Source organism: Rattus norvegicus, chromosome 7 (assembly GCF_021556685.1).
Source record: "Rattus norvegicus strain SHRSP/BbbUtx chromosome 7, alternate assembly SHRSP_T2T, whole genome shotgun sequence".
Classification (NCBI taxonomy): Eukaryota; Metazoa; Chordata; class Mammalia; order Rodentia; family Muridae; genus Rattus; species Rattus norvegicus.
The window spans coordinates 121465790-121491822 of record NC_141540.1 but is presented as its reverse complement, the minus strand read 5'-3'; the positions used below and the strand labels follow the sequence as shown (position 1 = coordinate 121491822).

At 52.6% G+C, this 26033-nt stretch overlaps 1 protein-coding gene across 2 annotated transcripts in view; it reads right to left on the bottom strand.

Annotated features, from left to right (window-relative positions):
- Positions 1–26033, bottom strand: part of Cacna1i (calcium voltage-gated channel subunit alpha1 I) — a 111555-nt gene that overhangs the window by 29223 nt on the left and 56299 nt on the right. For both annotated transcript variants that reach the window (XM_087558818.1, NM_020084.4), the window contains 7 exon segments: positions 21601–21760; positions 14727–15042; positions 13460–13552; positions 10600–10912; positions 7459–7868; positions 1160–1311; positions 191–376 (listed from right to left, as the gene is read on the bottom strand). In XM_087558818.1, coding sequence (XP_087414944.1) covers positions 191–376; positions 1160–1311; positions 7459–7868; positions 10600–10912; positions 13460–13552; positions 14727–15042; positions 21601–21760 — 1630 coding nt within the window.

Below are 26033 nucleotides of genomic sequence, written 5' to 3'. Positions count from 1 at the left end.
GTAGCCCTCCAGCAGTGGGTGGAGCTCACATCCCATAGCCCCCAGCAGTGGGTGGAGCTCACCCCCTCTAGCCCCCAACAGGGGGTGGGGCTCACCAAAGTCCCCAGCAGTGGGTGGGGCTCACATCCCATAGCCCCCAGCAGTGGGTGGAGCTCACCCCCTCTAGCCCCCAGCAGGGGGTGGGGCTCACCTGAAGATGAAGATGAACAGCATGAGTAGCATGCAGAAGGTGGCCACGTTGTCCATGGTCTTCATGAGCACCACGAGCTGGCGCCGCAGCGCCGGCATGAAGCGCACCAGCTTCAGCACCCGCAGCAACCGGAAGGTGCGCAGCACAGACAGGCCACCGTCCGCCTGCCCCACGATTTCCCAGATGCTGCAGCCAGTATGGGGGAGGCAGAGAGGGTCAGTGGGTGGCCAAGGAGACGGGAAGATGGAAGAAGCAGAGAGGGTAAGGAAAACGGAAGCAGCTGACATCATCCATCCATCCATCCATCCATCTAACAAACAGCGTTGGGTGCTACTTCACAGCAGCCCCTAAAACAGGGTTTCTCAGTCATGAGCCCATGGATCTGGCATTAAGAAGCCTGTGGCTAGAGCTGAGGAAATGACTCAGCAGCTAGAGAAGCTTGCCACCAAACCTGATGACCTGAGTTCAATCCTTAGGACCCACACAATAGGAGAAATGACTCCTGCAAAATTGCCCTCTGACCTGCGCGCGCACTCACATGCATGGGTGCGTGCGCGTGTGTGAAGGAAAAAGGTGACAGTCTGTGTCTAGTCTTGCAAGTCTGAGTGTCACTAACCTCTGATTGAGGTCGCACACTTCTTTTGATTATGAATGTAAACAACAAACCAGAGAATCAGCCACAGCCATGACTTCCTGGGCAATCAAAGTAGCTAATATCTTCGTGTTGCAATAGTTATTCCTGTGTTTCCAACCCCCACATTTGCAACTCCGGTGGCCTCAGACTCACTGCCACCTCTACTGAGCACACTCGTGCAGAAGCATATATTACTAAACCACCAGTTTATTCAGTATTTTGATAACTGCCTGCCCGTAACGGTTTCCTTTGTTGCTCAGAGGTTTCCTCTGCTGCTCGGGGTGGAGGCCCTCACTTCTGCTACTCAGCTTCGGGGTGGCGGTGCTGTTTGTTACCTGATGATGACGATGATGCTGTCAAAGATGTTGTAAGGGTTCCGCAGGTAGTCGAAGAGCCCAAAGGCGGCCAGTTTCAGGATCATCTCCAGGGCAAACATACTGGTGAAGACCACATTGCAGATCTCCAGGATGTTGGTCAGCTCCTCGGGCTGCGGGAGGTGGGGACGGAGAACGTGTGACCCTGGTGAGTCCCTTAGACTTGCACCATGGTCTGTAAGACTTTGTGCTGCCTTTAGATCCTGTAGGGCAGGTGGGCTGTCTACTAGAGAGTCAGGCAGCCCAGGCATGGTGCTGGAACTGTGCACTAGGAGACATTATACCACCAGGGTTACAGGTGAGTCAGCCTTTCCCACAATGCCAGGAAATGGAGGACAAAGAAGGGCACCTGCTACATGCTAGAAATAGCACTAGGAACAGGACATCTCCACAGTGGCTCTCGGAGAACACCCACCAAGAAGATCATGTCACTAGCCGGTGACCCCAGGTCCCCCGTTTTTCAGCCACAGGCCTCCCTCTACCCCTGGATTTATGTCTCTCAGGATTTTAAGAGGCAGACAAGAGCTTGCAAATGGCACCATTTAGAACCCTGCTTTGAAACAGATCATGCCATGGGGTAAAGAAAATGGTTCTAGGCATGGCCCCTGCCTCTGAGACTTCCTCTTATAGCCACAAGTAGAGAGTTACATGGCCTCATAGACTCCCAGTCTCTGGCTGAGGGTCAGGCAAGGAACCTCTGTCCCTCTGTTCTCCTCCCTCACACAGAGGGTTCTGGCTTACGGTCAAGGGGACAGCAATGGCTCTGCCTGAATCCTTGAAAAGGAATGGCTACGCATCCCTCCTTCCCTGAACCTCGAAGCCTCATAGGCCATTTGACAAGTAAGGAAACTGGCTGGGTGGTGGGACTGGCTTGTGCGGAACTACCCAGTAAGAATAGCAGACTCCATTGCAGTACATAGAAATCCTGCCTGAACCGGCTTGCTCGCTCACTCATTCATTTGTTCACTCCTGAACGTGTTACACAGATCTTCCAAGAGCCATGTGCTAGAACATGTGTTCCTGCAAGAGAGATGCCCCCTCTCAGTGGCAGAGTCCCACGAATCACCCTAAAACAAAGCAAGCCAGTACTCACTAACACTCGCTGAGTATGGTTTGGGGGACAGTGTTGGGGAGCCAAGAGGAGAGAGCTGGTGACACAGGGGAGCAGAGAAGGGTAACAGAGCCAAACTCCCAGCCAGGGTAAGAGCTGGGTGACAGGAGGGTACCACAACAGCAAGCCATCTCCTGCTTGTCTGCACCCTAACTCCACACCCAGCCCTTCCACCCCCCCCCTTCTGCAGAGAAGCAGAGAACCCCAGGGGTCTAACTTTGATCCCATATGGCTTACAAGAAGAAAGAAAAAAATTATCCAGCCACCAGCTTCCCATCTAGTGCCTGGGAAATCCAATAAAGCCGCCAGTTCCTCTCAAGCCCAGATAAAAGGAGAGGGCCCCATTTCCATCTGCAATTACATTTGACTCTCAAAATGCAAAGGGAGCAGGACCCTGGGAGGGTGTGGGTGGGAAGGACTCCGATGCAGCTCACGAAGCCCACCGGAGTCAGATAATCCGAGATGAGAAGGGTAGCAGCTGACGGGGTCCAAGCTGGCCATCCGCTGGCTCTCAGCTGTGTGCACCCACACAATGCGTACGTGTTCCCTCCAACCGGGCTGTAGCCACGGAGCTTCAGAAAGGTCAGTAGCTCGCCTCCCTCCTCCCCCGCAACAGCTGTTTTTCCAGGCATCGCACACCTGTTAATCTTTCTCTAACGGACCATCCATCACTCCCAAGAGCATTTTTTCCGGGAGAGAGGCAGGCTGGAGAGAGGCAGACAGATGAATATAGACAAGACAAGTGGGAGGCCAGGGGGGTTGGGGCGGGGGCGGGGCCAGGATGGGCGGGGTCAGGGGTGAGGGTGGAGTCAGTGAAAGGGATGAGGCGGGAGATGCAGAGAGGAACAGAAATGGGACCAGGATGGACCACGGACAGATGATGGTGAGCAAAAGCCGTGCTAGACATAGAGAAAGTGCTCATGGGGTGTAGCTCAGTGAGTAGAGTGCTTGTCTAACATGCATGAGGGTCCCAAGTGCAATCACCAGCACCTCATTAACCTATCTATTATGGTAGCATGCACCTGTAATCGCAGCACTCCAGAGGTTGGAGGCAGAAGAATCAGAAATTCAAGGTCGTTGTTGGCTACATATTGAGTCCACGGCCAGCCTAGGCTACATGAAATCCTATTTTAGGAAGGAAAGTGGGGTTTGACTGAGACAAAGTGACATGGCAGATGTCAGAGAGACTCTAAGAAAGGAGAAACAGCATAAAAGTCACAGCAGACAGACAACAGACAGTAAGAAGTCCATCAGGGATGCCCAACATGTACCCTGTGAAAGAACAGGTGGGCCAGGTCAGAAACTACCAGCTCACATCTAGAAGGCACAGGGGGCTCATCCTAGCCCAATGCCCCTGGGCTTAGTGGCCCCAGGCTGTCCAGTCTCAGGCCACTTCTACAGGGATAGATGAAAGGGCACACGAAGGTCCTTGAATCAGTCCAGGAAACTCTCATTCCCAGCCTAGCTCTGTGGTGACAAAGATGTCCGGTGTCAGCTAAGTTCCTCCCCGAGGCGGCGTGCAAAGTCTATATGCCAGTCATTTGAGCTCCAATCTTGTCTACACATTTAACAGGAAGGGCGTGGCTCAAACAGAAGTTACTGCTCATGACCAGGCCAAGGTGGAGTCCTCTCTGGAGTCATGTCTCTTCCCTCCGCTCTGAACCACGTGCCATCACCTGGCCACATTTTAGGAAAAGTTTGCCTCAGACATCATTTCCCTTCTTACATGCCTCCCATGGCTCTCCACTGTGCTGAGAAGTGTCCTTGAGGCCCTCAGTGGATAAGAAGCCCTCCTTGCCCCCTGGACTGCCCACCCACCACACCCTCCACACGCATCCTTCCTGAAAGCTCTGGGTCCTGCCCCTCCCTTGTCCTTGTCTAACTGATGGCTTTAATCCTTTAAGATCCATCCCATCTTCCCAGAGTCACCATAAACTCAGGTTACGTACTAGGGACTACACAGTGAGCTTTGAGTCACCCATGAGTAGGGAAGCCTTGAACACATTCCCCTGGGAGCTGGAACCAAAAACATCCCGGAGTCCGGTAGCAGCCCTAAGCCTTGGGGGATCTCCTCTGCTGTCCACTCCATGAAAAACTCTTCCTTTCACTGAGGCCAAGGTGAGGCTTCAGGGTGGCCCAGCCTAGTTTGAGAGGAGTCCCAGCTCTAGTCAGAGACTCTAAGGCAGAAACTAAGTACCTTCCTGGCCTGGGACCTACCTCTGTTGTCATCATCCACGGCTACCCTCTGCCCCCCAGAGCCAGCACTGCTAGCTGTGTGCCAAGTCACTTGGGCAGCCTATGCACCTTCCTCAGTTAGTTTCCCCATCTTCCCAGTGGGGATGAGACACATACCTGTTTGCCTTCCGGGACTTCTATGAAGCCAAGGTGACCCGACCCCTTTGATGGTCACACAATTCAATCAGAGATTACCCAGGGGATGTGGACTTCTCAAATCTCCTGAAGGCCCCTGGGAATTTCTTCTTTTTAGTAATGGGAACAGAACCTAGGACATGCTGGGCAAGTGCTCTGCCATCAAGGCTCACCCTGCCCTTCTGGGGCATTGTCTCTCTCTCTTCATGAGAAGCATGCCAGTCTCTGACTGGCTGAGGCCCTTTCACCGGTCACTTCCTCCGAGGCCAGTCACGATAAGGAATGTCCACTGCATATGGAGCCTGAACAAATTGTTACTGGTGACAGCTCTCCATTATTGGAGGAGCAGTGGCCATGCTAAAGGCCATGAGCATCTGGACTGAGCTCCCTATAATTAGGGAGGCAGGGGTGACAAGCCAGGACATGACCGCCTGTCCCCTTGCAGTGATGCAGAGTTCTCTGCAGGGTCTGGTGGGATGCAGGGCCCAGTGGAGGTAGCAGGGAAGGATTCCATGATACTCTCCCCTTCCTTCCTGCACACCATCTGCAACCCTGGGCCACCTCTCACTGTGGGTGCCACCTCAGTGGGGGATGCTCAAAATAAACCCGGGGGCGGATCAGTTTCCCCGCAGAGAGATGTCTGAGAGTCCAGGGCGAGGAACAAAAATACCAACAGGCCCTGAACAGAGCTCCGCTGAACAATGGCTGCCACTCGGTGCTGCTTTAAAAAGAACAGTTTAAAAATGCCTCCTCCTCCTCCTCCTCCTCCTCCTAGCTTCTTCTTTAATTAATTTTTGAGGCTCCAGACAGTGGATGGTAAACTTACCCAGGCTGATGGCAGAAGGCTCGAACAAAAGACCTGTTAGTAATGGCAGAGTCTTAGATGCCTACTAGACACGAGAATCTGCACATCTGCCTCTCTGGGGAGCGTCTGGCTTATCAGTAGATATCCAGCTAGGTAAGCAAATGACTTTCCCAGGGCCAACCCAGTCAGCTGCAGAAACAGGGCTGGAGCTCAGGTCGTAAACAAACAACATGGCCTCTGAGCAGTGTGGCCTTCCAGGTGTGAAAACAGGAAGCAGTGACTAACACTAGCTTGGGAAATATTATGAGGACTTGGGGACACCCTGCTCTCTCTGGGCCTGGGGCTTAATAGGTTCCTAGTAAGCCTTAAGATAGCCCTAAGGGGAGATATCTCTCTGTTGAGGTTGCAGATGAGGAGATCAGGGTAGACCCTCCAACTGACAGGAGCCTCTTCCAACCAGGTAGGGACTCCAGGTAAGAGGTGACTTCAGCATCACATGACGTCTGCTGTCCCAAAGGAAGAGAAAGGCTCTGGCAGACGTAGAAAGTGTGCTCAATGGGTAAAGGTGTGATCAAACAAATGTTTTAGGTTTTTTTTTGTGTGTTTGTTTTGTTGTTGTTTCAAGGCAGGGTTTCTCTGTGTAGCCCAGGCTAGCCTCAAACTCAGAGGTCTACCTGCCTCTGCTTCTTCATGCACTTCATGTCTGACCAAAACCAAATTTTTAAGGAAAGCAAGACTGCTCAAGTGGATGTGGCAAGTACAAGAGATATGAACTAGAGAAGAAATTGAGTAGACTCATACAGGGACCGTGACTGGCCGGAGGGCAGGCTGGAGTTGCCTTGACCGTGGTGTGGTGTTGCCTTGGAGGGGTTACCCCTCAAGAAGTCAGAGACCAGTAGGGGCTCAAGTAAACCCAAAAGCCTTGATTTGTAGTGTCTGCCAATCTCTGTGGTGTAAATACCTTCTCCATAACCCATTTCAAACAAGCAACTCTTTAACAACTGCTTGCTAAATTCCCAAGGGTGAGAAAATTGGCTCTCACCTAGGCTGGTTCTAACAAGCCAGAGACCGTGCCTGACTCTGGTAAAGCAGGGTGTAGACACCAGAGCCAAATGCCCAAGAGCAGCTCTTCCCACAGCTGCCTTCCCCAAGAGCAGGAAAACCCTGCTGGGTTTCTGGTTCTGACAGTCCAGGACCTTGAGGCAAAGGATAGGCCTCTCCTCTCACCAGCTTCCCCCCTGCAGAGATCCCACCCAGCAGCCCTCCCCAAAGATCTTTTTAATTAAGTCAGAATAGCTGGCAAGCCTGCAGTACCGAGTGTTGGTGGCAGTCCCAGGGGCTACATTTAACTAAATTGAATGAAGCCTATGCTTGGTGGGCTAATAAACAGACGTGAAGAGTGTGGCCCACGCCAAGTACCAGAGAGGGCTTTGCCGGATGGCAATGATGCTAAAGCCAGGGAGGTTTCGAATCCAAACCCAACCCTGCTAGGGTATCAATGTTGCCACAGGAAGTGGGTTCGAGCTGGGCTGCTGGCTAGCTCTAGGACCTTGGGTCAGTGGGCTGGGCATAGCCCAACCAAGCTGAGGAGGCGGCCAAGGAAGCCACACCTCCAAAAAGCCAGGGAGTAAGGGCATTCCAAGTGGAGCCTGGATTTGACAGGCTGTTACCTCAGGAGTGGCCTACAGACTGCAGACTTCCAGGCAGCCTTGGAGGAAAAGCAGTGGGTCCTGAATCTCAACCCGAGTCCTACACCATCAAGCCTCAGTGGTAATCCTCTCACCCTGCAGATACCCCAGACCATCTGCCCCTTGGCTGTGACCTTGGGCAAAGTGCTGAAGCCATATGGAAGGGTTAGACTCTACGCTATGCAGGATCAGGGAGACCCGGGTGTGCCCTGCCACCCTTGCCCAGCCTGAACCCAGTGTTCCACACCTGCTTCTCCACCCCCGCTTGGCCCAAACCCTCGCTCACCTGTTCGTGGTGCTCGATGCCCATGCTGACTGTGTTCACCAGGATAGCCATCATGATACCTCTGTTGAAGTACTTGCTGTCCACGATGCCCCGCAGCTTGGCTCGTGTCTCGCGCCACACATCCCCACACAGTCGGGCTGCCCCGTCCTCCTGTTCCTCCTCCTTCCCCAGGTCCGAGGAGACCCCATCCTCACTGCTCTGGGGTCCATCCCCATTGGCTTCGGCCTCTGCAGAGCCACCAGAACCTGAGCCTTCCTGGCCTGAGTCAGTGCTGCCCAGGCCAGAGGGCCGCCTGCCTGCCTCGTGCTGGCAGTGAGGGCAGCTGCTGGGGTCAGAGGCCAGAATGGCAGAGATGGGCTGCACCAGTGTGTGGGGAGTGGGGTCCAGGGGGCTGTGTCGTGGGCACAGCTCTGAAAAGCAAACAGGGGGCGGCATTAGTATCCAAACCAGGTCCCCACCTCCCCCAGGGACACTGCATAAAACGAGCTGACCCCACCTTGAGACGACTGTCCTTATTAAACACGTGGCAGTCTCATCACCCTTCAGACCATGTTAACTGTTGGTCACCTTTGACAATGACCTCAACAAACGTTCCCAGGTATGGGGATCCCACAGGTATGAGGACCTGGGGTCTGTGGGTCTGGACACCCCTCAGAGGAAGCTATAGTGGCTTTGGCTTTCCTCACTTAGCCCATCTGTGTGAAAGGAGGAAGACCAGACCAAGGCCGACTCTGGGAGCTCCCAGGAATTCCCTCCATAACAGTGAGAAGCAGGCTAGATGGGGACAGGGAACAGGACAGGTGACAGCAGATGAGGCCTGAGACCTTCAACCCCTGGGCTGGCCTTGGGCTTATTTAACCATTTCAAAGAAGTGTCAAGAACCAGCCCTGCAGCTGGTGGTGGTTGTTCTTCTTCTTCTTCTCCTCCTCCTCCTCTTCCTCCTCTTCTTCCCCCTCTTCCTCCTCCTCTTCCTCCTCCTCTTCTTCCTCCTCCTCCTCCTTCTCCCCCCTCCTCTTCCTCCTCCTCCTCTTCCTCCTCCTCCTCCTCCCTCCTCCTCCTCTTCTTCCTCCTCTTCCTCCTCTTCCTCTTCTTCCTCCTCCTCTTCCTTCTCCCTCCTCCTCCTCTTCTTCCTCCTCTTCCTCCTCTTCCTCTTCTTCCTCCTCCTCTTCCTTCTCCCTCCTCCTCTTCTTCCTCCTCCTCCTCCTCCTCTTTAATTTCTCTTAGTTTTTAGTTTTTCTCTGTGTAGCCCTGGCTATCCTAGAACTCACTATGTAGTCCAGGCTGGCCTCAAACTTAGAGCTATCTGGCTGCCTCTCGCTCCCCAAGTGCTGAGATTAAAGGCATGTGGCACCATGGCCTGGCTGGTTTCTTCTTTGTGCTTTCCTATATTATAGTAACATAAATACATTTTGCTTGAATAAGAAAGAAAGAAAGAAAGAAAGAAAGAAAGAAAGAAAGAAAGAAAGAAAGAAAGCACTAAAGGGAAAGAAAAGTGGGAAAGCCTGCACTTCCCTATGTCGGCCTCTGAATACTACAAAGCAACCAGATACCTGGGTCGTCCTCCAGCCTTGGAGGATCAAAGCCTTTCTCAGACTGCACCAACACTGGCCACAGGAAAGGAGATGGAACGGAGGCCTGAGAAGTCACAGCACTAAAAAATGCAAAACTTGGCTTCACAGCATTCCAGCCCGAGGGGCAGTGGCAACAGCAAGAGGCCTTCCCTATGCTTGCATCCCCAGAAGGTGAGAGCTAGCCTGGCCTAGACCTCAGCTCTCCTCTTCACTGCTACAGGCCACCTGGAACCACATCTAGATGGCTAGTGTCTGAGGACAGTGGACAACTGTCTGGTCTTTGCTGGTCTCTCTGATTGACAGGATAAGACAGCTAGGAGTGTGGAATCGACCAGCCAGGGCCTCAGCCAGGCAACCGTCAATCACAGGCACAAACTAACAGATCTCTTGAGTCCTGCTCGGGAGGAGGAGACGGGAGGCCCCATCCGGGTGGTCAAGGTCACAAGGGCAACGGGACGTGCCATGCTCCACAGCTGTTCTGAGGAACAGTCCGGGGCCTGCTAACTTCTCTGCAGTAGCTTGGAGAAAGCAGACTAAACCCAGAGCTCCCTGCTAGCTCCGTGGTCTCCTCTTAGGGTTGTCTGCATCTGTGAGTACAGACAAGACGCTCTGCAAGGCCCAGCACCTCTGACACTCCATATGACGGAGTCTTATATGGAGTCTTACATGGACACACTGGGCAACTTAAGTGACTCCCTCATCTCCTTGGGCCTTGATTTTCCCATCTGAAAACTGGAGACATGGTTTCTAGTCTGCCTCTTTCTCGGGGCTATTGAAAGAAACAAGCTAAAGACTCTCTCTCTTTCTCCCTCCCTCCCTCCCTCCCTCCCTCCCTCCCTCCCTCCTTGCAACAGGGTCTCGTGGACCCCACTCTGGTCTTAAATTCACTAAATAGCTAAGGATACCCTTGAACTTCTGATCCTCCTGCTCCATGCCCCAAGCTCAGGATTGCCACCATGCTGGGGCTTGAACTAGAGCTTTCACGCATGCTCTGCAAGCACACTAGCAACTGTATACCCACCCCAGAGAGCCTCCTTTCTAAGCTAAACACCAAACTTACACAAACAGCCTAGCGCCGCTCAAACATGAGGGAGGAGAGAAGTAATGGGGACGAGAGTCCCGGTGTGCCCTGATATGTACGGCCCCTTGTGCCAGGGGCCTGATGTCATTACTCAGGTGTGCTGGTAAGCAGGGAACAGTCACGGGGGCCAGCGTGAGAAGTGACATGGGTGACCACAAAGAGGGAAGCTAGTCTCGCAAGGCTGTGAATAAATCACTTAACTTTCAAGTATAGGTTCAAGGGAATGGTTTGCCTGCAAAACTTGGAAGAATTTCTCCCGGGAGAGGGCGAGGCCACGCAGGTTGGACAGAGACTGGGGCAAGAAGTGAGCAGAGCAGATAAGTTCTGGACGGGCCATAAAGGAAACAGTACGGCCTGAAATGAACACTGGGGATTCCACATCTGACTGATGCGGACACTTCTTGTCCCAGCAGGCACGACACACTTGCACTATTGCCATTATGAGACCCTGAGTCATGGCACATGAGCTTGAGAGTCAAGGCCACTTACTGCAGTGGCTGGGCTCCTTGGCATGGGGCCCAGGCTTGGCAGGGGCTGGTGTCCCCGGGCCCATGGCCTGGCGCCGGTTCTGCAGGGCCTGGTAGAGGCCTAGGGCACGGCGCTTGGCTTTGCGAAGGATGTGACAGACATATTGGAAGATCTCCTCATAGCAATCACCGGGCTCAGCGTAACTGGCCACCGTGCTGGAGGACAGGTAGCGCTGGCGTTGCTCCAACATCAGCCGGTGCTCCCGTTGCTTGGTCTCAGAGAACTGGGTTGCTATGACAACGAGGCACAAGTTGATCATGAAGAAGGAGCCCACCTGTAACCAACAGAAGGAAAGGACAGGAACAGGGACAGTGGGGACAGATAAATAGAGAGGGGTAGAACGAGCGGGGGTGGGGGGAGGCACAGGAGAAGGGGACAAAGAGATGGAGAAAGAGTTAGCAAGAGCAGGAGATGGGAGGGGGGAGGCCAGAGAGAGACAGGAGAGACGGGAGAGGGGAGGGGACAGATCAGAGATGCAGAGGAGAAGAAAGAAGACAGCAGAAAGACAGAAAGACAGAGGACAGCCAAGGTACAGAGTCAAAAACATAAAGAAAGCAGGGAAGGAGGGGGAAAGGGAAGGGGAAGGAGAGGGGATAAGAAAGGAAAGGAGAAGGAAAGAGAAGAGAAGGGGAGGGGAGGGGAGACAGAAAGAGAGACAGAATTGGGAGACATGAGAGACGCGTAGTCGGGAGTAGGATTAGACAGACAGAGGTACAGGGAAGATGGAGGGGCCCAGAGAGACAGAAACGCAGACACAGATACACAGATGGGACAGGAAAAGATCACTGAGTCCTTGCAGGGGAAGGCACAGCAGAGGTGACTTCCCAAGTCCAACTGGGACTTTATCCAAGTCCAGGCCCCATCAGGACCGAGATCCAGCCTCACTACCAACCCATGTAGGGTGGAGGGAGATGCTGAAGCCAAGAGGGACAGCCACTTCCCTCCAGTCATAAAGGTCCTGAGCCCTACCCACCGGCCTAGACTTGGGCCGTGTGCTTGGAAGGGGAGGTGGAGCCAGGTCCCCCCCGTATCTAACTATTCCAGGGCCAGTTGTCTCCCTTGGACTCACTAACCCAAAGGAGTACCTCTGGCCCGGCAGGAAAGGTGTGGCCTCCAGCTTTCACCAACAGGTACATGCAGATGGCTGCCCTCTTCCCATTACATACAACTGAAGAGCTAAAGGGGACAGGGCTTCTTCCTGGCCCAGAGGACTCTGGGAAATAGGCTGCTTCTTAGACAAAAAGACAACCAGCAGTCCTCTCGGCCATAGCATTTCCCAGAAAACTGTTCTTCCCTGGGCTGATTAGGGACACCGAAACCAGAGAGACCCTGGCCTTTGTAGGCTCAACCCTGTAAGGCTCCTACCCAGCCTTCAACAGTGGTTGCCCCCAGGTGACCCAGGCAGGCCTCATCCTCTCTGGAACTCTGTTCCCCATCTGTAAAGTGGGAGGCAAGAGCAAAGTGGGCCTAGGACTTTTCTAACCAGAGACTGGGAGCTGTGTGTGAAGACTGGAGACCCCTACCAGCCTGCTGATGGCATCCTCTGACTTGAGACAGGGGCACTTGAGAACCGAGTATCCCCAGTAACATCAGGGCACATTTGCTGACCACTTACTGGAGAGCAGGGGTAAGCAGGCTCCTGGCTGTGTCCCAGCCAGCCTTCCTTATCACGTAGAAACTGGTCGCTGCCACGTGACCCATCTCGTGGACTCTGAGGAGCCTGCCTCAAGGACTACTAAATGGTTTCCTGTGGGAGAGGACTGAGTCTTCCGTCTTCCTCCAGGAAGTCACCCACACACTTGTCCTCCTCCAAAGGGCCCTTCAGCCCCTATGGCTTCTTTCTATCATAATACCTAAGCTTCTGTATGTCATTGTGACCTCTCAGATCTTCTTTCCCACAAGAACTCAGTCCATCTTTCCTGAATGTTCTGTCGAAACTAACTTAATGAAGAGTCCTTCTCTCTTTCATCTGGTTTCTCTCAAGTCCAAGGCCCTAGACTCCCCATGAAGTCATGGAGCTATATCCCAGCGGGCATGACGCAGGTGAGTGGCCAGTCTGTTCTGACTCCTTCGTCAGGGTGTTGCTCATGGGAAAGCAAGCTTGCCTTGGCCCACCACCAGGAAACTAGAGAACCCAGCCTTCATGTTGGGGATTGAACACAGCTCTCCCAGAAACCTGACCTCTGTGGACTGTACTGTGGCAGAAAGCTACCAGTATGCAGGACAGAGTGGACACCGGAAAGAAGGACAGGACATGCTGGCCTACAGTGGCAGAGAGCCCCCTGCCTCCGTCACCTGGTCACACACAGAGCTGCAGAAAACCCAGAGTTCAAAGACTTGCCCAGAGCTCCACTAGGCCACTACCAAGGCCAACCTCCTACCCTATGTCATATCCAGGGAGAAGTCCCAGGCAGCCAGTTAGAGCATCTTGTCTACCCCAGGAAAAATGGGGACCAGATGGAACCCCTGAGAAGCTCCATTCTGGAACTATACCCCCAGCTAAGGCCATGCTCCTAGGGAATTAGGCAGAGAGAGACAAGCAGGATCAGCAGGGTAGATGTTAAAGGCTGGAGATGAGACGTGAAGACGGGGAGATATGATACATGCTCCCAGCCACAGCCCTGATAAGCCCCTTCAATCACCGGCTGGGGCTGCTTGACTGCATTTAAAAATATCCCTTTCTCAGGATGGATTGCCTCTTCCTCCTGTCCTGCCAGGCTCCCCTAGCCCTGAGGGCTCCCTGGGGGACTGCCCATCCCTCCCCTCTCCCCACCCCCACCCAGCGTAAGGTCCATGGTCCTGGACTTGCCCTGATACTCACTATGATGAGCAGAATGAAGTAGATGAAGTTGTAGAAAGAATGTGCGTCCATCACATAGTACATGATCTCCACCCAGCCTTCCAGAGTGATCACCTGCAGTGGGCATGAGGACAGGGGCAGAGGCTAAGACACCGGCCCTCCTGTGCACCAGGATTTAAGACAAGGGCTGGGGTAGGGGGCAGCATGGGTAAGGAAACCAAGGATCCAAGAGATACTGATATCATTGGCCCACATCACACCTCCAGCTCATTAACACTGGTGACAAAACCCCAGCCAAGCTGTGGGTCAGCTGACCATTCCCTTCCTGTCCCCCACAATGCCATCCAGAGACTAAGAGCCATCTGGGGAAAGACAGGCTAGGCGCTGGGGCCTCCCCAGGCCTGCCTCATCTTTGCTTGTGGCAAAGCACTGAGCAGCCTCCACCCTCTGGGAAGCCTTCACCCTCTGGACTGATCAACCAAGAGACCCAAAATGGTTGCACATGGGTTCAGCTCTGAATCTCTCATATAGCCCTCCCCAGAGCAGAGCGGGAGCCTCCTTCCTTCCCCTTCTTCCTTCTGAGGACAGCAAAACCTCCCCTACACCAGGGCTGGCTCCCCTGCTCACAGCGTCTGGCTTATTGTCAGGCACCCAAGGTAAGGAGTCTGCTAGTACAGGACGCCCAGTATGAAGAATATGCCCAGAATGAGGAGGAGAAGACTGAGGCAAGCAGGCCAAGCAAGACCCCCAGTGTCCTACAGGCCCAGTTTTCTGAACAAACCCTGCCAAGTCCCCTCTAGAGTACAAAGTTGGAGTAGGGACAGAGTCTGCCCAAGGTGGTATGGTGGTCAGAGCATGAGAGTGTTTCCTATGTACTTCTACCCAAGCCTGGCCTCAGTGTCATCCCTCTAGGAACGACCTTTCTTACCATGGTGGGACCTTGCTTTGGCTGTGAGTCCCCCTGTGAGGACTACTCCTTGCTATGGCTTAGCCCACCTGGGCATCTATAAGGAGCGAGCCTTTGAGGTGAGACCCAGTGAAATGAAATCTTGATTTGTTATTTAGCCACCACTTACTCCTTGGCCAGCAAGCATGTTTCCTTCCTTTCAACCTTGGGCTTTCTGCCTGCAAAGTGAACAGGGTAAAGCCCTATACCAACAGCATGCTGGACAGATCTCAGGAGGTGGGTGACAAAGTCCAGCTCAAGGCTTTACCTGCTGAGTGAGGTTGCTGGCCATGCCACCCGCGGCCATGCCACCCGACCAGTCCTGGGCCTGAATGTTCTCACCTGGAAAATCACAATCCAGGCATAGCCAATGTTGTCAAAGTTGATGGCGCCCTTGTGAGGGTTGGCGTTGCCCGTGCGGCAGACATTGTAGTAGCGGTTCCAGTTGACGCACAGACCGCTGGCGTTGAGGTCCTGGCGCCCCGCCCCGAAGTCATACACATCATCTTTGGACAGGCAGCATTCCCGGCCCTGCTCCTTCAGTGGGGGGATCTCGTGGCAGCCCATGATGCCATTGTCCCCAGTCAGGGAGCAGATAAAGGGCATCTCGTCATCCTCCTCTGGTTGGTAATAAGGGGGCAGGGCCACATCCCCTTGTCTGACACAGAAAAGAGCAGGTCAAAGAGCAGCGGGGGAGGGTCACTACCAGCATGGCCACGCTGTGGCAGGATTAGCCCAAGGCCATATCACTGCCTCCAGGTCCAGAACACATGGGAGACACCATTTCTCATTTCTGGTATGATCACAAAAGTCCTAACAGGTCTGTTGTGATGCCTTTTCATGGTCCCCTCATCTGAAGAACCTTCCCTGGAGGATCCTCCCTTCCACAGAGCTAAGCCAGGGCTCCCTGAGCTACACTGTGGGACAGACACTACTCAGCTTCCTGGCTGGACCAGGCCACACAGTTTAGACAAGTCAGAGCGAGTGCTCAATCAGTAGCCACTGGATTTTGCTGGTCCAGCAGGTAAGGGAATGTGTGGCCCTGGGCTGAAATCTCTTCCCTCTCTGGATATGGATTACCTCCTCGGTGACATTTGCTCATAAGCTCTGCTGTGTCCACCACATAATAACAAATGAAATCCCCATTGTGGTTTTATCTATGGAACCCAAACGGATCAGAGAGGGATCATTCGGGCAGGGTTTAAAATTAAGACAATGATCAGGAACTAACCCTACGACAGAGGACTCTGAGACTATAGTAAGGAGCCTAGTGTGGTGTTTTATAGGACTAGAACCCTTAGTAGGGACCACAACACATAGAGACGGACCTGTGTCTTAAGGCAAACACAGAAGCCAGCACTCAGGAGTCTGAAGCAGGAGGATTGTGAATTTGGGGCTAGCCTAGGCTAAGGATTGAGTTCCTGGTCAGCCTGGACTGAATAACAAGATGTCTCTTATTTGTTTGCTTGGTTGGCTGGTTGCTTGAGACAGGTCTCATGTAGCCCATGCTATCCTCGAACTTTCTATACTAACAATGACCTTAAACTCTAGAGCCTATGGCTTCTACCTCTTGAGTGTTGGGGTTATAAGTACATGCCAGTACACCTGTCTGGAAATGATGTGTCAAAAAAAATTAACTTAATTCACTAAAATTTGAAAAAAAGAAAGAAAAAGCAAACAAATTTAGGGGGTGGTGGTGGCACATGTGCACACCTTTAATCTCAGTGCTTAAGAGGCAGAGGATAGCCAAGGATACACAGGAAAACCCTGTCTCATAAAACAAAAAGCAAAAGCAACAACAACAACAAAAGAAATAGCAAATGTAAGTAACACTAACACTGCCTCTCATCTGAATGGCCACCTCAAGGTTTTGTAACACAGTGTGGGAAGAACAACGGGTATAAACAGACACCGGCATGGTTGGTGGGGGCGTAAACTGCACCACCCCTGTGGAAGGCAATTCATCAACATCCTTTAACAGTCAAAATGTTACAACCAACCTCGCAAAGGCTGGGGACCACCTGCTTCCAATAAAGACATCACTTTGATCCCCGGCAGAAAAGCTGGACTGTGCCACACATGGTTGTGGGAAGACTGAACGAACACCCATTAAATAAATCAAACTTGATGTCAATTGGTCCATCACATACCGCACGCAAAAGTCTTTGTGATGGAATAGACCAGACAGAAAGACGAAGCCAGAAACAAGAGAATTTTTTTCTGACTCCGGGCTCTGAGATTCGTTCAATAGCAATGCTTAAAAAAAAGTTAAAACCTGAACAGGACTGGGGGCCAAGTTTTTCAGTCTCAAAACACCATTAGCAGAATTAAACAGCCACTCCTTAGGACTCCCACCTATGAGCCAGCACACTGCTATTACTTATCCAACTGTCAATTTGGGTCATTTCTAGGTATGGGGTCCTTATGACTCAGAAGCATTCTTGCCTGCGTGCTTGAGTGGGTACAAACCACCCTTCTTTCCTCTGTGTGGGGGATGGTATTTGTTTGTTCAACCCAAGGTGACCTCTAACGCTCTCCCTGCCAAAGCACCCTGAACACAGGAATTGCAGGTGTGAGACACCACTCACAGCTAAAGCTCAATGGCTCTGATTTTTTTTTTCTCTTTGCAGTGTGGAAGACTGAATCCGGGGTCCTCAAGCATGCCAAGATACCGCTCTGCCAGCTGGGCTACACTCTCAGCCCGATCCAGCCAGCCTTTCTTTTGAGCAAAGCCCCAGGGTACACCTGACAAGCTGAGGGTGTGTTTAGCATTGGGTTTGTCCAGCCTCCCACAATGGATCCTGAAACCACCCTGAAGATCCACTGGGACCTCCCGGAACACAGCGGAATGGAACGTCGCCTGCTCGTCGCCTGCTCTGTGTGAGAAGGGCAATTGCTGGCCCTTCTCATTTTAACTATCCTGGCGGGGCACCACGGTGTCTCGCTGCCATTTCCGTTACGGCTCCCTTAAGACCTGAAAGATGAGCCTTTTCAAATACTCGTGTGCCACTGCTGTAGCCCCTTGAGAGGTCTCTAGTGAGGTCTGTTGGACCAGTTTTTAATTAAATCATCTTTGGCTTTCTTGTCAGTTTATAGTCCTTCTTTATACGTTCTGGACTTGAGATCTCTGGTGGATACAGGTATGGCGAAGTTTTGGTTTCAAGCTGTTCTTTTTCATACTTCATCACTTCTGCAAATCTACGGACATCTTAAAGTCACACCATATACTTGGAGGTTTCCAGCTCACTGTGGGCATCAACCCAGATGGGAGGTGGTCTCCCAGCCCCACAGGGGAAGGATGGAGAGACCCAGGAGACCTGGGACTCAGGGGTCTGTGCAACTAGCACTGAGGGTGATTGATGACTACCAGCCATAACTGGAGAGCCTCCTGCCAGCCTTTGCTCTCGTGCTCTTCTACGGGCCCCTCTCTGTGAACTCAGAAACCCCAGGGCAGCTGTGTTAGAGGCTAGCTCACACCCAGACACCAGTTCGGATGACCAGCCAATAACAAGGGTAGCCCAGTCCAGTTTCCACACTTGCGCACACTCAACCCTTCCTGCTGTGTTACTGCCAGGCCTTAATTAGTCAAGTGCTTGCCTTGCATTAGGACCCGAGTTCAGATCCCCAGCACCCACATAAAAACTGGTCATGGTGATATGGGCCTATAACTCCGGCACTGGGAAGCCAGAGACATGAGGGTTCCTGGAGCCTGCTGGCCAGCCAGTCTAGCCAAATTGGTCAGTTCCGGTCTCAGTGACTGACCCTTATCTCAAAAATAAATAAGTAAATAAATAAATAGATAAATAAAATAAATAAAGTGGGGATCGATTAAGACAGAGCCCCCAAACATTGGCCTCTGGCACCGATGCACACATGAATACCCTGGCACACATACACATTCACCCAAACTAACAAGTAAAGATACTATGCTTCTCCCGCAGGATGTTGGGAAGGTAATGAATTTGTCCTGCAGCGCTCAAGACTCAGCATGCACAAGCCACCCTGTGAATACCAGCTGTCTCTCTCCAGGACCAGACTCCCCAACCCTGTCATTTAGGGTGCATTTATTAAGGGCTGTCGTACATCAGCTGTGGCGACACACTGCAGTGAGTTCACACACTCCCATGGTTCCAGGTGCCATTTCAGTGCCTTCCCAATGAATGAACAGGGGCGCTCCCTCCCACCAGAGCATCCCAGACTGGTGGAACGCACATGGTGCCACGCCATGGCTCAGCGCTCCCTAGGGTCAGGCACAGACCTAAGGTTCTACATGTTCTGATTTGAGTCATTCTCAAATCACCTCTGTAGTAGGGAAACTGAGGCACAAAGTCGCTGAAGTCATGAGGCTAGCAAGTGGCAGAAGCAGAATTTGACCTTCAAGTCCAGACTCCATTGCCCCAGCCCCCACCTGCATGGCAGCATCGGGAGGCTCTGTCACGAATTAACTCTTACCTCAGCCCCCCCCCCCTCATTCCCATCCATTAACCAGCAAATATCATTCTTGACCTTTCAGGATCAGGTCAAAGTTGCATCCATAAATGTCCCAGAAGTCCTTTCTTCTCAACCCAGCACCCTAAATCCAAATAAACATTTAGCTCCCTTATCCTCCTAGGGTCAAGACCAAGAGACAGTGTAGAACCTGCCCTTGGAAGTGGCAGCAAATGTTTGCTATGATATCCATGCTCTGAGACCCCTAGAGGCAGAAAGAAGCCTTGCTATGTTCCCTGGGTAAGTCCTCCCTCTCTAGGCCTTGTTCCCTGTCTGGGGCCCCTGGAGGCCCAGCATGCACTGCTGTATTCCGTCTAGGAAGGGTCTTGCTCTACCTAGTTCGGCATGGCTCAGGAGCTTGTTCACAGAGCAGCTGGCCAAGGGCTGGAGGTGTAATCTGAAGCCTCACACACAACAAGCTGGTGGGAAAAGAAGCCAAGAGGACGAGGGGAATTCCCCCACTGGGTGCCTGTCTCTCCTGTCTAAGGCCAGGCCTAGCTGGGCTGAGGTCTGGTCAGAGCCCATCTGTCTGAGCCCCGGGAAAGGCCTACGTTTTGTTAGCCTTCCTTACCAGCTACTCTGAGGCCTGCTCTGAGCTCGGTCTTTAGAGTTGAGGTCTGACCCACCCTCCCTCTATGGGGGTTGCAGACCTGGGATAATCTTGGCCTTGTTCTCTGCCTAAGCCAGGAATTTACCAGCCTCTTTCTTCTCCCTGAAGTATAGTCATCCTATGACCAAGTGGGGCCTGTAGGTCAAGGCCCCTGTCCCTGAGAACACGAGACTTAGAGCTTTCAGAGAGCCACCCGGCCTTGCCAGCTATGTCTTGCCTCTAAAACTCTCTGGCTCCTCTCGAATTTGGAATTCCTCTACCAGGCGGGCCACCTACACACTGGCCCAAAGTGGGGCCCAGGCATGTCCACAGCGCTGTCCACCCATCTGTCCTCATAGCAGCCAAGGAAGGGCTGGAGCCACCTCTCAGAGCTCAGATGAGACAAGGGAGCAGCCAAGCAGGAAACAGCACATAAATTCTCCTGCTGTAGAGCCAAAGAGAACTAGGCTTCTCCCCTACCTGCCTCTGTGCGGGATTACTGCTCAGTCATTCATGCTCTCGTTCATTCATTTATTCATTCATTCATTCATTTTCATTCATTCATTTTCATTCATTCATTCATTCATTCATTCATTCATTCATTCATAGTGAACAGGCACTGTTGTAGGTCTTGAGAGAAGAGTGAGGACCAATCTTTCCTAGTCTAGGGGAGAACTCACAACCTAGGGTCCCCGAAAGACAAGTATGTCATTTCTCTAGTGACCTCAAATTCTCAAGCCGATAAATGGGATCATTGCAGGAAAAGATTGACCATCGAGGTCATAGTGTGGTCGCTGCTTGGAGAAGAGGCAGCAATCCTCCTGCAGAAGGTGACATGAGAGCCAGAACCAGCCACAGACCCACATGGGACAGAGGGGGCACAGATGGAGGTGAGCCCCAACACCAAGAGTTCACACACATGCTGCTCTCTGAAGGACTTCCCCTCCTCCTGCCCCTGACAACTCAGGACTGCCCTCTGCCGAACACTCACACAAGTGTAAAAGCCACTCTCTCACGATCCACGGGGCCCTCATCCAACAAGGTGCCCCTTCTCTGGCCTACTCAGATACCCAGTGCTCCCCACGGTATAGCGATGGGGAGGTAGACCAGCCCCTACCCAACCTCCACTTCCTGTTACACCGCACTGTCTCTAACGTTCCAAATCCAGAAAAGGGAGACTCATCCCAGCTCATACAGTACCCCTACACCACCGCATTGAGAAGAGACACAGCCTTGGTGATCCTAGCCATAGGCGCCCTCGCTCTACAAAGGGCAGGTCCTGAATGCATCTGCCAGGTTAAAACAGACACGATCACTCTTCCGTTTCAGCCTCTGTGGGGCCCAGCACACAGGAGCAGCTTGTGGAAACTGATGTGCCCTTACCTCCAAACACACAGTGTGTGCATGTGCCCTAGGCTGCCGTCCCCACTTGGGAAGAAAGGATTCTAAAGGCATCATTTTGAGAAACTAAACCCATCTTTTAAGCAGCTCTTGACATTCTGCCTGGAGGGGCGCCTGGCTCCCACTCTAGACCCAACAGCAGGATGTGAGCTGGTCCCATTATGGCACTCCCACACACCCCTCCTTGGGTTCTAGAACTTTCTCTGCTTCCAATGTCCAAACCTCCCTCTCTCCTCATATCCAGCCTTCCCAAATTGGCTGCTCCTACTTTGTTGGCCCAGTTCTCAGTTAGCAAATGAGTTAGCAAGAGGCAGGTCAGAGTCAGCAGGAACAGAGTGGGTTGGAGGTGGGGTAGAAGTGGGAAGCGCTGGCCGGGTTTTTATATTGACAGAGGTAGGGTCTTCTGAGATGAGGGAATCTTAATTGAGAAAATGCTTCCCTTGGGTTGGCCCAGCTCACTGTGGAAGGTGCCAGCTCACTGTGGTGGTCCTGGGTTCTATAAGAAAGCAGGCTAAGCAAGCCATGAGGAACAAGCTGGTAAGCAGCACCCTTCCATGGCCTCTGCTTTGGTACCTGCTGCCATGTTCCTGCCCTGCTTGAGTTCCAGTCCTGACTTCCCTAGACGATGAACTGCAAACTGTAAGGTGAAATAAACCCTTTCCTTCCCAAGGTGCTTCTGGTCCCAGTGTTTTATCGAAGCAATAAAAAGCCAGATTAAGATGGGGTGGGGGGACTCACATGGTGAAGTTCTCTTCCAGGAAGCAGCGGTTCCGTAGCAGGCCTGCCCAGAGCTGCACGCCAATGATGCCGAAGATGAAGAAGACGAAGAAACAGAGCAGGAGCACGTTCCCCAGCATGGGCAGCGTGTCGAGCAGCAGGTTCACCAGGATCCGCATGCCTGGGAGAGGAAGGGCCGAGGAGGTGGCATCAGAGAAGCAAGACGAACAGGCCAAGAGGCTGATGGGTAGCCGGAGGAGAGATGGAGTCTCCTACTCCTTCTGGAAGCCTCCATGTCAGCCCCTATGCCCACAAAGCCAGGAAAATGGCTCTGGGCCCTGCCGTGCTTCCATAAGATCATGGGTGAAGGAGCACACACTTAGGGAGCACCCTTTGAGGTGCTGAGTGCTCTCCTGGAGATGTGCACAAATAGGTTCTCCTTCAGCTTCCATAGGAACCCCTTGCGGTTGGCAATGTTATCTGTTTTATACAGGTGGTTCGAAGAGCCAACAGGAGTTATTTCCTCAGTGTCCCCCAGCTGGGTAGCAGAAGGATGTAAATTTAAACTGTCGCCTGATACTGAGTCTACCCCTCTTTGCAAGGCCAATCCTTTTACCTATGCGGCTTCTTCACTCTAACAACCGCCTATCACCTGCCTCAGTCTGGTGGAATCTCATTCTGTGGAGCCTTCCCAACCTTCTCTCATCAGAGCATCCGATCCTCCGCTCCAGGCAATCTCAGTCTCTCCTAGCCTAGGCTGCCTTGGACAGTTACAGTTTGTATGTTGTGCAACCCTAAGAGGTTCCATTTGCATCAACATCTAACCCCAATAAACACCCGTCTGTCTGTATACTTTCCTGTCCTACCTACTGGGCTGTGAGCTCCCGGGGAACAGGGTCTATGTCTGAGTCACCTCAATGGTCCCAGAAGCCAGCAGGGCCTAACCTAGAAGATAAGCTTCGTCGATGTTTGCTGGATGACTGACTGCTCATGTACAAGACTGGGAAAGAGGGGAAGATTGGAGAGGGGCAGGGGGAATGATGATGACAGGTAGGAGAGTTGGTCCTGTTGGATTTTGATTGATCCCAGCGTGATGCCGAGGTGGTTATTAATGAGGATAATTATCATGGATTTGCATCACAAACTCGGTGTGGAGTGATTTCCAATCAATAATTAATGTCCACCCCCATCTTCCCTCCCCACAAAACTAGGTCAGCGTCCTCTCAGGAAAAGTGACGGGACTCCCTGGCAAGCTGCATCATCCAACTGAGAACATCCAGGGCCAGGGCTCTGCACCTCCTTGCTTTACATCTACCCCCGCCCCAGCACGGGAACAAGGGGTGTTTGCTAGGGGAGGCAAGGACACCAAATATGTCCCCATGCGATCTCCAAAATGAGCCAACGGCAAGCCTTCCAGGGACTGCCATCATTCATTCACATTCACACATGTGCATTCATTCATCTAGCGGTAGATTGCCAGCACCACGCTGACAGAATTCCCGCTCAGAGCTCACGGCCCAGCAGCAGGGTCCAGAGACTGGACCAGAGCAAAAGGACTACTGCAAAGTACACATTTGTGGGGAGGAGGAGGTAGAGCTGGGCCGTACGGGATACAAAGAATCTTAGAGGGGCTGAGGGGAAGATAGCCTGAGAGCATGCATAGCTGCCATGCCAGGCCTTGGGTTGCTGTAGAGAATTCCAATGAGATGGGTAGGGGAGCTCAGGGAGGATGGATGTACTCAGAGGCCTGTGTCACTGTCCCCAGCAGCATATCTCAAAGCAGCCACAGTCCTTGAGTGGCTCTGAGCTCTGAAAAGTGCCATCCTAGAGTCTACACAGAGGCAGTGGATGGAGACCAGGCACTGGACCAGACTACCTTGAGGAAGCCGCGGGCTCCTCTCTGCGCGCAAGGCTCACTAACTAGAGCCTGGCTGCTCCTGGCTGCTCCCAAGGGTGGCCTTTGTTGCTCAATTAATTACACTTCCCTTGTTCTCCAGGATATTGAAATTCTGAGCTGCAGCTCCTTTCCCTGAACAGCAGCCCTCTCCCTCTGTTTCTTTCCGCCCAGGGGCCCAGCTCGTCTCTCAGGGTTCCTCTCTTGGGTCTGGGGAGTCCCGGGGCCACAGAGCCAAGGTGTAATTAGGGAACTAGGAAATTAGCACAAATTGAATTCATCCATGGCTGCCCAGGGAATTGGGACCATGGGATTAGGAGTCAGGCAATGCCCCAAAGTGCCTCGCTAAGCCTTCTTTCACATACTTGATCTAGTAAAGTAGCCAAGACAGGTAAGATGTTGACACTCTTCCTCCAGTACCCTGGCGCTAAGCACGTGAGGACGAGGAGGTAGGAAGAGGCAAAGAGCAGAGGCATGGTCAGAGCAGCAGAAATGGAGACAGAGAAGGGGAGGCCTTGGGTAAGAAGATGGGAGAGAGGGACGGAGAGAAGGGTACATGCATGGGAGAAGGAGCCACCTTCAGACTTCTCTTTCTACGAGCTCCATCTCCTCCTCCAAGCAGCCTTCCGGGTTCTCACCACACCTGGTCAACAGTGCTCATCCTCTAACACAGCCTCCTTCTCTGGGTCAGGAGCCACATAGCCCATGACGTCAGTGGCCCCAAGAGTCTAGCTAAGGGCCTGATTCCCACCCCACCCCCAGCCAAGAAGGACACAGGATATCTGCCTTAGACCCATCCCTGATGGCAGCCAGCACAGACCAGATGAAGAGGTCTAGGTTCTAGTCCCAGCTGGGTAACAAGACCTACCCCTCCCAGGGCCACAGTAGCCTCGTGTATAGGCAGGTAGTTCCCATTGCACTAAGTATATACACCACACACATACATCCTCCTCCTCCTCCTCCCACTCCTCCTCTACTCAGCCCACAGTCTATATTCTATCGGGATAACCCCAGGTCTTCTTCCAGAGCAGTCCTCGTCCATGCCACACACACACACTCTCCTCCTCCTCCCCCTACTCCTCTCCTCCTCTTCCTCCTACTCCTCAACTTGGCCCACAGTCTATATCCTATCAAGACAGCCCCAGGTCCACTCCCAGAGCAGTCCTGGTCCATGCCACACATACACACTCTCCTCCTCCTCTTCCCCCTCCTCCCCCTCCTCCTCTTCCTCTTCTTCCTCCTCCTCAACTTGGCCCACAGTCTATATCCTATCAAGACAGCCCCAGGTCCACTCCCAGAGCAGTCCTGGTCCATGCCACACATACACACTCTCCTCCTCCTCTTCCCCCTCCTCCCCCTCCTCCTCTTCCTCTTCTTCCTCCTCCTCAACTTGGCCCACAGTCTATATCCTATCAAGACAGCCCCAGGTCCACTCCCAGAGCAGTCCTGGTCCATGTCGCTGTATCTTCTGCAGACCCAGCTTGCTGCTTCCCTCCTGGCCAGCACACACTCAGAAGGGCATCTCGCTCCTTCGGTTCTCCTGTTCTGGGGTCTCCTCTTCTGGTCTCTGGAAATGGGCCGGTGCCTGACTTGAGCCCACTCTCCCTCAGTCACAGTACCTATGACCCTGAAGGACTCTGTAGGTTCAGGGCACCACTACCCTGAACCCAGCTTCTAAACCAGCAAGTCAGCATGCAAGGCCCATGTTCCCCAGTCCTACCCGGGGCCTGCCCAGAGCAACAGCCCCTCAGGACACAACAGATTACAGAATGAAAGGCTGATGGCTGGGGCCTAGAGAGATGCCTCACCAGGGCTGCTCTTCCAGAAGACTGGGTTTGATTCCTAGCACCCACACAGCAGCTCACACTCATCTGTAACTCCAGTTCAGTGGGATCTGATACCCACTTCTGGCCTTTATAGGCATCTGACACACACATGAAGCACAGACATATATACAGGCAAAACACCCATACAAACAAAAGAAACAAATAAAAATTTAAAGAGAGATTGACAGGTGAATAGGCCTTCCCCTCCGCCACTGCTAAACAAGAAGCTTGTCACCACCATACAGTGCTCCAGGTCCCAGGGACTCATCAGCTTTGAAAACCAAACCAGATAAGGCCAGACGTGGTGACGAATATTTGTAATTCCCCCACTTAGGGTGGATGAGGGAGAAGGATTACCTAAAGTTCGAGGCCAGCCTGAGCTGGAGAGGAAAACACTGTCTCTAAAGTCAACTAATTAATTAAAATAATAAAATGAAATTGAAAAAAAAACACACAAATTTCCCTGCACCATGAAGAACACATGAGAACAGATAAACCTGATGAGTCTGTAGATCTGTCTGTTTGTCTGTATGTCACTAACTTATGGAGGTGGGCAAACCAGGAAAGGGGGAGCTGCCAGCCAGCCGGGGTCAGGAAACCGGAAAAGCAAGACTACACTGAGCAAAGGAGGTAAAGACTCAAGTCCACAGTACCGAGCTTCAGGCAGCAGGGACAGCCAGACATAGAGAACAGAGCAGGCCAGGGCAGAAGAGGCCACTGGGAAACCACTCATG